This window comes from Dermacentor albipictus, unplaced genomic scaffold, assembly GCF_038994185.2.
Source record: "Dermacentor albipictus isolate Rhodes 1998 colony unplaced genomic scaffold, USDA_Dalb.pri_finalv2 scaffold_355, whole genome shotgun sequence".
Taxonomy (NCBI): domain Eukaryota; kingdom Metazoa; phylum Arthropoda; class Arachnida; order Ixodida; family Ixodidae; genus Dermacentor; species Dermacentor albipictus.
This window is the reverse complement of record NW_027225909.1, coordinates 1-10770: the sequence shown is the minus strand read 5'-3', so window position 1 is coordinate 10770 and position 10770 is coordinate 1. Positions and strand designations below refer to the sequence as shown.

General features: G+C 45.0%; 1 protein-coding gene across 1 annotated transcript; it reads right to left on the bottom strand.

Moving 5' to 3' along the window:
- Window positions 1-490: 490 nt before the first annotated feature.
- Window positions 491-9076, bottom strand: LOC139053918 (oocyte zinc finger protein XlCOF6-like). Its single transcript, XM_070530567.1, has 2 exons — window positions 8929-9076; window positions 491-2931 (listed from the first exon to the last, which is right to left on the bottom strand). Exons 1-2 carry the CDS (start codon window positions 9074-9076, stop codon window positions 1448-1450), a joined length of 1632 nt encoding a protein of 543 aa, XP_070386668.1. The 3' UTR covers window positions 491-1447.
- Window positions 9077-10770: the final 1694 nt, after the last annotated feature.

Genomic DNA, 10770 nt, shown 5'->3' with positions numbered 1-10770 from the left:
TTGATGCTCTAATGAAACAGACAGTGGAAAGCTAGCTTACTGAACAATCAATTCCTCTAAAGAAGTACCCATTTGTAAAAAAAAAGAAAGGAACGAACAGAATAAGATCAAGAGAATCCACAATGAACCATGTAGACCAGAACCAAGAGGCAACAAATACATGAATTGGTCTAAGAGAACAAGTTCATATGTAACAAAGAGAAGACTGAAAAAAAACAGAGCCTTAAGAACACATCATTCAGACATCTATAGTGTAACAATTATTACAACAAACATACATAGTTTGTTGGGGCATGCAAACAGTAATTTTTGAGACACGAATCAACATCAATTACTTTTCGAATAATGAAAAGCCACAATATAACAAAGCAAATAGCTGTTTTTGCCGACTTCATTTAATTAAAGTTTGACTGTATCTTGACTTTCTTCTCAGCTACAGCGGCTTTATGTCGGTTACTTCTCGTAAATCCTTTTGCTCTATGTTCCATAACGTGTTAAAAAAAGATCTAGAGAAAATATGCTAACCCCGCAAAAGTGTTTTAGAGACCCTTTAAGAGCAAGCTTCAGCTTGGGGGCTGCCATCTACATACATGGGAAAGGAGATCATTTTTCTTGACAACTACTGCACGAAACCAGATGAGGTTTGTTGCATATAAAAGAAATAGAATGTAGTGACTGTTGGTAGTGAATTTTTGATTTAGGCCATCAATCTTCTAATAACAATTGTTGAAAATCACGAATTTTCAGAAAACGAAACTATCAAATTTACAACTCTGGTAACTCAGCAATGAAAAATATTGCAATTCTGTAAAATGCTCCAAACAGGACACCTAAAGCGGACAATATTTAGGTATTAAACAAAGCGTTAAAATATGCCACTAATAAATGATTAGGACATCTGCAAAGTCCCTGTACGCAGTGTAACAAGTTAGCAAAATATACATTGGTACATCAAATTTGTCTGCTTTGGAAGATCTAGCGTATGCAGTTTACAGAGCTACGACATCTATTCCAGGTGCAGAGTTAAAAATTTATAAAGTTCTTGCTCCAATTCTTTAAGATGAAAAATCTTCGTATATTCCTGTTATAACATTCAGGATTCAAACTAAATTATGCTTCCAGAAGTCACCAGAATTTAGCTTTTTCTCTCAAATGTAACAAATTTCGTCACAATCGGCCCACTGGTTATTTCAGAAAAGCATTTATGCGTTTTACATGTATTTGAATAGGCGGCATCGAAGTTGGGCCCGAGTTAAAGCTTGCTCTCAGGAACATGTGGAAACACTTGTGCTACCTGATGCACTAGCACACTACGTAACATCCTACACGAATGCAGATTTTTATTTCAGACTCGAGTTCAACAAGATTGATAAAATACCCTACAGTATCATGGTGCTGTGCCCTCCAAGTCTGTTCAAGTGATGAGGACCTGAAGCAGGCAATGCAACTATATGGCCGGTGACTTGTATGAATGCACCGGTGTATCTTCAGGGCATTCTTCAACTAGAATGGCTGAAGGCAGAGTGGGCAATGAAATGGCTTCTCGCCTCATGTGTTTCCTAAGGTTGCTCTTTTGTGAGAATCTCCGAGAGCATGAAGGGCACTCATATGGCTTCTCGCCTGTGTGGGTGCGCAGGTGGGCTTTCAGGTGACCCTTGATTGAGAAGCTCCGAGAGCATGAAGGGCACTCATATGGCTTCTCGCCGGTGTGGGTGCGCAGGTGGAGTTTCAGGCTGCCCTTATGTGAGAAGCTCTGAGAGCATGAAGGGCACTGATATGGCTTCTCGCCTGTGTGGGTGCGCAGGTGGAGTTTCAGGCTGCCCTTATGTGAGAAGCTCTGAGAGCATGAAGGGCACTGATATGGCTTCTCGCCTGTGTGGGTGCGCAGGTGGACTTTCAAGTACCACTTGCTTGAGAAGCTCTGACAGCATGAAGGGCACTGATATGGCTTCTCGCCTGTGTGGGTGCGCAGGTGGACTTTCAAGTACCACTTGCTTGAGAAGCTCCGACAGCATGAAGGGCACTGATATGGCTTCTCGCCTGTGTGGGTGAGCAGGTGAGCTTTCAGTTGGCCCTTTAGCGAGAAGCTCCGAGAGCATGAAGGGCAGTCAAATGGCTTCTCGCCTGTGTGGGTGCGCAGGTGGAGTTTCAGGCTGCCCTTATGTGAGAAGCTCTGAGAGCATGAAGGGCACTGATATGGCTTCTCGCCTGTGTGGGTGCGCAGGTGGACTTTCAGGTTGCCCTGTATTGAGAAGCTTCGAGAGCACGAAGGGCAGTCAAATGGCTTCTCGCCTGTGTGAGTCCGCAGGTGGATTTTCAAGTGTTGTTTTCCTGAGAAGCTCCGAGAGCATGAAGGGCACTGATATGGCTTCTCGCCTGTGTGGGTGCGCAGGTGGCATTTCAGGTCGCTCTTCTGTGAGAAGCTCCTAGTGCATGAAGGGCACTGATATGGCTTCTCGCCTGTGTGGGTGCGCAGGTGGAATTTCAGGATGCTCTTCTGTGAGAAGCTCCGAGAGCATGAAGGGCACTCAAATGGCTTCTCACCTGTGTGGGTGTGCAGGTGCGCTTTCAGGTGGGACTTTTGTGAGAAGCTCCGAGAGCATGAAGGGCAGTCAAATGGCTTCTCGCCTGTGTGGGTGCGAAGGTGGGCTTTCAGGTGGCCCTTTTCTGAGAAACTCCGAGAGCATGAAGGGCAGTCAAATGGCCTCTCGCCTGTGTGAGTCCGCAAATGGACATTCAGATAACACTTGTGTGAGAAGCTCCGAGAGCATAAAGGGCAATGAAATGGCTTCTCGCCAGTATGGATGCTGGCATGTGCCTCCAGAAGAAATAGTTCATCGGCCACATAGTCACATAGCTGACATCGGTGGATGCATCCTTGCTTTGAGTTGTCACATTTGGCAGTTGACGCAGAAATTGAAGGCCTCGATGCTGCACAAAAAAAAGTAAATAGGAGTTTTTAGGAAATGCCAAAAAAGAACACATGCTAACTTTAATGACAAGCTATCTTTTCTCATTTTATTTGGGAGATCTTCAGGGTGACCTTAAGTATGATGAAACAAAGAACTAATGGTCATTTTTATTTACCCAATATTTCTGCATTTTAATGCTTCATGACCCTGTTTGTGAAGTCCACTTATAAAAGGAATTTTTCAGAAAGCTAAAGAATTACAAAGTGACAGAATGTGGAGTGCTTAACTACTCTATACTATGACCCTTAGAGAACACTTCAAAAATGCTTTGACCAAGTCTGCTCTCATATCCTCAATGATCACTTGACGCCCAGTAATCACATTAGGCACTTGCAAAATTTATGATTCGCTGACACAACCAATTTGTTTTATACGAGACTTCATCAGCGAGTTTCTTCTTGACCACACATTGAACATTGCCAATGTTATCGTAAGTCGAGATTGCAAGGAGCAGGCTAGGAAATTCCGCAGTTTTCCTCACATAACCTGCCAACACCTACTACCCACATCCTCTTTCAGAACAGCCCAGAAAGAAAAAAAGAATAATATGCGTCTATAACCCACGGTAACAACTGCATACGCAACCCCTAGATGTTTACAAAACAGCATCCATTTGGGGATAAACCACTTGTGCGTGTCGTATATTCAGCCAATGACCCTGCTTTCCTGTTTCCAGAGACGGGAGCTGGGCCGTTGAGCACGGCTTATCGTGACCTAAGTTCAACTTTGCTAGCACCATGTGCACTATTCACTAACTGCTAAATGCAAAATGGCGCCCCACACAGAGGAGGAAAATGACCGACCGTGCACGAGAGAAGGGAGCTTCAACACACAGGGGTGGAAAAAGAGTGGGATTCCCCAGGAGATAGCAAAAGTGTGTGCACTCGAGAACCTTGCCCTGAAGTGTGGCTTTGGGGCTGTGCACGCTGTGTTGTCATGGAGTAAAACTTCAAATACGAATTCCAGTAGTTCATACCCCGATCCTGACCTTACAGTAAATTTTTCACGATGTTTGGTGCGGCATAGAGGTGCAAAAATACGGCAACTTCTTTTGGAGTGCGCTCTGCTCCTTGTGCTCTGCCATCACAAAATATTGGCAAATGATTGCTGGAACCTACAAGGAATGGTATGCTCCCTTTGCAAAGCGCAGTGGATTTTAACACACTAGTGGGTGAAGGTACTGTATCATGTGCGAATTGAGGCACCAAGCACCATCGGGGGCTCCGAAAGAATGACACACACACTAGTTTCATATCGCGCCCAACTTACCCCTCGGTTGCAGTGAGGCTGGTTATATATATATATATATATATATATATATATATATATATATATATATATATATCATTTAACAGGCATGTTCGTCTCAGCAACATGGGCACGGCGTTTGGAAAAGGGCCACTAACACAAGGCAGCCAGATTGAAAAACTGAGTGAGACACACACACGAACGTCAACTTCTTCCTCCGTGCTGGCACAGAACTGGCGCCGAAGTGCTCCCGTACAACACTCTTTGGAACGGGGCGGTGGGTTGTGCCACCAACCTTTTGCTATTTTAATGCCCAATGTCCTACCTATGAATTCCAATAAACAAACTTCATGAAACTCTATTGTGAACATTGCTTTGTACGCCCTTGTTTCTAGTTTACCTAACTTTTTTGAAGCTTCAAGTCGCCTTTTACTAATCTTCATTGCGGACATGGTTATTTTCACCAAGCTCTTGATGAACCCAAGGGCTTCAAGGACGCCTGTGATTCCTAAATCGACCGCAGGGCAGATATCTTCACATTCTAATATACCATGCTCCATTGCTCCATTCCTCTCCTTGCTCCCCTCACCAGCGGCACCTCCGCTCCTTGGTCCGGAGGAAAGGAGGCGGTGGGTTGCACCACCAAGCTCTTGCTACTATACTGCTTAATATTCTATCTAGGTTAAAAAAAAACGATTTCCCACAACCAAATTCTCTGACCCCCTATTGTGAACTGCGCTTTTGTACGTCTCCGTTTTTTGTCGTTTCCCTACTTTTCTTCCACCAATTTTCCTACCACCTCTTACTAAACTCTATTGCGGACGTGTGTACTTTTCACTTGCTCTCGCTGAACCCAAAGGCTTCAAGGCCAGTGGTGGCTACGTCAACCGCTGGGAAGATGTCTTCACATTCAAACACTAAAACACGCTCTATCGTTTCCCTACTGTACCGCAGCAAGCACACGCTTCTTCTTCCTTCTTATATCTCACTTTATAAGTGCGTGTTCCAAGGCATTCTGATCTCGCTTTAAAATGTAATGAGCTTCCCTTTGAGTTATCATAAATTGTTTCTTTTCTGATTTAGTTTTTTCCTCTTACGCAGTTCCTCATGGTAGGTTTCTTTTTTTCATTGCCACCACCCATGAGATTATTTCAGCCTCTGACTTTTCGTTTGATGTTCTTTGTTGCTGTGTTGCTCACCACACAGGCCGCATACTTGCTGGTAAGCTTCCTTGTTCTTTGCCTCCACTATGCATGAATGTTATTCTTGTACAAACACCTGAACACTCTCCCACTCTATTCACTTTATTCCATATTCCTCAGTCGTTATTCATGATTAATTTGTCTGTGTTCTTCCCTCACCTCAAAACTTCTGCAGCCCATATCACTCTGGATAGCTTCATTTATAGTCTTCCCGTGAGTGCCCAATGCGAGGCGTCCTGCTCACCTTTGGTTTCAGTCGAGTCCCAATTGTATCCCTGATTTCAAGCAAACAAGCGCATTTCGAAATGTAAGTCTTGGAACCATTAGATCTTTCCACATACCCCAAAGCAGCTCGCACCTATTGTATCTCCCTAGTGCTCTGTGTTTCATTATGGCCGCATTTCTCTTCCCCTTAACTTTATTCTTTTTTCCTATGTCTCCATATATTTATTGCCTTAATTTATCTGTATACCAAGGTGTTTATATTCTTTTACGCAAAATATTTCTTGGCGCTGTATTGTCATTGTGTGTTCGCTGTTTTCAATTAATACAATTGCACCTCATTTTTTAACACTACATTTCAGACCTAACTTATGGCCTTCCTGTCCACAGAATTAGCCAGACAATGCATGTCACTATGCGTGTTAGCTAGCAGCACAATGTCGTCCACATAAAATAAACCTGGAAGCTGCTGCTCTACTACTGTACCGGCCTGTTTGTATGAGAGATTTAACCTAATATTACTTCCTTCTAGCCCCTTTCCCTCCTCACCATGAACATCATAAACAGCAGTGGGGATAACGGCCACCCCCGCCTCAGTCACTTGTTGATATCAACCTTCTCCTCGCTCCTCATCCCTTCCCATTCATCGCAAACTGTATTTTCTAGGTAAATACTGTGATAAGCTGCAGACAGTCGTCGCCTATGCCTTCCTTTTTTGGGGCTCAACCGGCACCCCGCGTGCGATCATTTTGAATATGCTGGCTCGAGGCTTGTTTGGAACCGCTGGTGGCTTCAATTGGATTGGTGTCGCAGCTAGGTGGCATGAGCCGCCACCCGATTTCAAGGGTTAAGCCTTATCCATCCATCTATCGTGAACGGTTACCATTGCCACTTGTGTGCAGCCTGCTTGTCTCCCGGGATATTCTCGCCTTTCGGAAGTGAATTTTTGCTGTGTGTTCTCGACACTATGGCCTCGCCTCACGCCTCTCCGCCATTGCAAAGAAAAAACGCGGTAACTACACCCACCTTAACTTTGGAAAAGAAAGCTGCGATCATTGAACTCATGGAGAAAGGACGGACGCAAGCTGACGTGGCGAAGCAGTTCCAGCTGTCCAAGCGAGCAGTTTCAGATTACATCCGCAAAAAGAGCAAGATACTGCCTGCCTTCGAGAATTCACTCGAAAGAGAAAAAAAACGGACCACAAGGGTGATCATCTGCAGCTGGAAGACGCATTTAAATTGTGGCTTAAAGGGGTCCTGACAAAGAATATCCCAGTTTCTGGTGACACGCTTAAACAGAAGGCCATAGATCTCGCCATCAAGATTAACATAGAGAACTTCAAGTTCACTGACGGATGGCTCCGCAGCTTTAAGAAAAGGCATGGAGTATCCTTTAAGAAGATGTGCGGTGACAGTTGAGCCGTCAAACAGGCTGTGGTGGCAGAATACTGCAGCAATGATTTGATCGTTGTCCTGCAAAACTACAGCCCTGAGGACATTTTTAATTGCGATGAAACGGTTTTATTCTTTAGGATGCTGCTGGACCGTTTGCTGCATTTCTCAGGTGATCCAAGTACCGGAGGGCGGCACAGCAAAGAAATAATTACAGTTATGGTCGGTGCGAACGCGACCGGCACCGAGAAAATTGCACTTCTTGTGATTGGAAAGTCGCGAAACCACAGGTGCTTCAAGGGCCCCAGAAACCTGATAGTATGGTACATGAGCAATTTAAAGGCACGGATTGCACAATCATCATTCGAGGGTTACCTGCGCCACATGGACGGAATGTTTCGATCCCAGCAATGCCAACTGGTGAATTTTGTCGACAAATGTGCAGCCCATGGTGCTGTAGACAACCTCCAGGCCATCCGACTGGAATTTTTGCCGCCGAATACCACGAGTGTGCTACACCCCATGGGCCAGCGCGAGATACAAAACCTTAAAAGCGCTCTACCGTGCCAGTCTGATTCGCCGCACAATCCTGTGCATCGACAACGAAAAAGTGCACACCGTGAACCTCTTCACGGCAGTCTGCATGCTTGCTGATTCGTGGAAGGCCGTTCAGCCAGCAATGATAGCAAATAGGCACGCTGGATTTTGCGCTGCTGAACCTTGAACTGTGCGCAGAGCCTACTCACCACGAGATCGTGACACGGGTGCTTACGCTTCAAAGTGATTCTGGATCCGATGCTTCAGCTGTCCTCAACCAACGACATCGGACATTAACAGTGCACGGATGTTGCTGTCAAATGTGTACGACGAGAGGTCGACCCTCGCGAAAATACAAACGGATGTTGTCGCAAGCAGGTGAAAAATGAGGCAAGGCACAGTCCGTAACTATGTCAAGGTTGATTCGCAAATATAAAGTTCACTTTTCCTATTCACAAGTTTTTTCGGACTGTTGTTTTATTCGGACATTTTTCTCATCCCATTGTAGTCTGAGAAATCGGTCGGCGACTAATATAACTGAGTGCAGCATTTCGACAATATTTCACATGTTGCTATAGTTATTCGCAATATATATATATATATATATATATATATATATATATACACAGAGAGAGAGAGAGAGCACAGATCGCTTGTGGTTTGATCCTCCCCCCACTCAATGAGACATAGTTGGTATACCACTTTTACCACTTCCATCCTGCTGGTGTCGGTGATGTTCGCGGCAGATGGACGTGTTTTTCCAGGGCCCCGGGGCATCAACGAAAACATGGCGAGTTTTGTGTACATGCTTTGAGCTTCCTTCTGTTTTTTTAACCTTTAAATAGTAATGAACTAGTTTTATTTTTGTGTATTTATGTGTGTGAGTGTGTTTTGTGCATATTTAGTTCTGCCGGATAGCCACAGCATCCATTTGCGAACACGTGCAACCGTTTTAGGACGTTAGCCTTTGTAGCTTTTAAATAGTAGTTTGGAAGTCGCAATACCATTAGCTATTAGTGGTTGCAGTCTGTGTGCATTGGTATCGGTAGTACTGCTTTGGTAGGACAGTGAGAGCGTGTTTGAACACGTGTGAATACGTGTCGTACCTTAAGTCTGTGTGGCATTCATTGCTTCTAAATCATTGGTGACAACAACTTTGCAGCATTTTAAGGATCTAGATTCTGTGCGTACAGGCCTCTGCTAGAAGGCACATGCTCTGAAAGCTTCGGTGCTTGTATTAGAAAAAGCAAAGTGCAACACATGGCAAGAAAGATGGTAAAACGTGCAGCGTACAGGAAGTCCCCCAAGGTAGACAAGGGGCCGGATAAGAACAGGGAGGAAATCAAGTCAATCGCCAGACACTGTGATGTCAATGCTAGGCTGAACAAAATGGAGGCTTTCCAGGATGAGCTTGAGAAACAGGTAGAAGAGCTGGAGCGTGATGGACAGAAGGTGGTGGAAAAAAGGCCAAGCCGCCGAAGAAAAGCTGTACAGGGCCGCCATCATGAAGGAGAATGGTCGCGACAATGCAAAGCAGTCTGCCAACATGACAGGAGAGGGAGTGTCAACAAAGCACGTGGAAGGTATGCAAAGTAGGGTGCGAGTACCTGGAAAGAGCTTCACCTATCTTGATGTGACCACAAATGAAAAGCAGGAACGCAGAGGTCAATGGCCCTTGTCAAGTCCAAACCACACAGAAACTTTCCCCTTCCCACTTTCAATAATGTTTACCACCACCGCGACCAGAAAAGCATGACAAAGGGAAGCAGGGAGAGGCCTCGGCAGTAGGAGAGAGTGAAAGGATGATTATCGCCGGCGACTCAAACCTGGCTAGGTGCTCAGAGGCAACTGTAGAGAGGGTGAAAGCTGAAAAAAGAGTGGCGGTAGGAATATTTCCAAGAGTGGCATTAGTAGACACTGCCATGGAGCAAGCAAAAGCAAAGCTTGAGGGAATAGCCCACGGACGCGACCTTGTCGTAGTCACAGGTGGGCTAACTAACGTCCCAAACAAAAAAGAAAGGACTAGCCCAGCCGTTGGCGAAGGAGGCAAACAACTTCCGTGAGCTGTCCCCACAGGTGCAGATCGTGGTGTGCACAGTGCCGGATGTGCCTGTACCTGACAGTAACGTCCAAAGAGCCATAGTGGCTACTAATGAGGCTATATGGACTTTGAGCCGAGAGAAAGGTTTCGACGTTGTACAGGATGTCTACAAAGTTGACATCTCCAAATTCCCTGAGTTTCCAGGTTTTCCCTGAGTGCCTTTGCAAGATTCCCAGAGTGATGCAGAACTATGTTTTATGTCAAGACAAGCTGAAACCATATCACTTGACACTGTTACTCTCTAGTAAGCATATGAAAATTTTTTAAAGAAAGAATGACTTAATTAAGTTTGAATACTTAGGAGTAGTGTTTATGTAATGCAAAAAGAGAATACCCGGGAGGGGTTAGTAAAAAGCACAGCAAATGAAACGTCTGTGAAAAAAATTGCAAATCGAGTCGAACATTCTCAAATACGGATAAAAAGGAGATGCATACAGAAGCAAATATTTTCGAATATGAGTTATTTCTATCAATTGATAGCAAGCTCTGTGGTATGAGGCCCGAACTTTATCACAATTTCGATTCTCTCTCAACAGCACGTAAGTCAACCTCAACTGTTCTAAAATACTCTCAGCCCACGCATGACGCCTAAGTGTTGTGTTTCACTGCTTTAAAGTTTATTTTGGCTTGGATGAGGGACACCTGCATCTGGGAATCAGCCAACAATGTTTTTTGAGCTCAAGCTCCTTCAAAACGGCGGCAGCACGCTTCCTTTCCCGTTCTTTCCTCACTGCATAGGTCCTTTCTGTTCTTGTACTAATTCCGCCACTCGTTCGCCCCACAGACCATTTGAAGCATCACCTTGGTCAATTGCACAGTCCACGTCCGATTTTCCGAACTCCCTCGGGGCCGGCAAAACGTTCGAAAAATTGGCCAGTTGGAAAAAATAAATGCATGTCATTTACTGCCCTTAATGGCTCAAACCACCATAGGCACATTCAAAAACACTCTGAAGGCCTGTCGGTACACGTATTAGGCATATCGGTGCTCGTACTGTGACAGGGGAGACCGGGTGCACGCGCGTATAATTCAGGAATACATACTGTGTCCGGTGGCATAGCCGCTTCCCACGCTTGTTATGCTTCACTGCAATGCT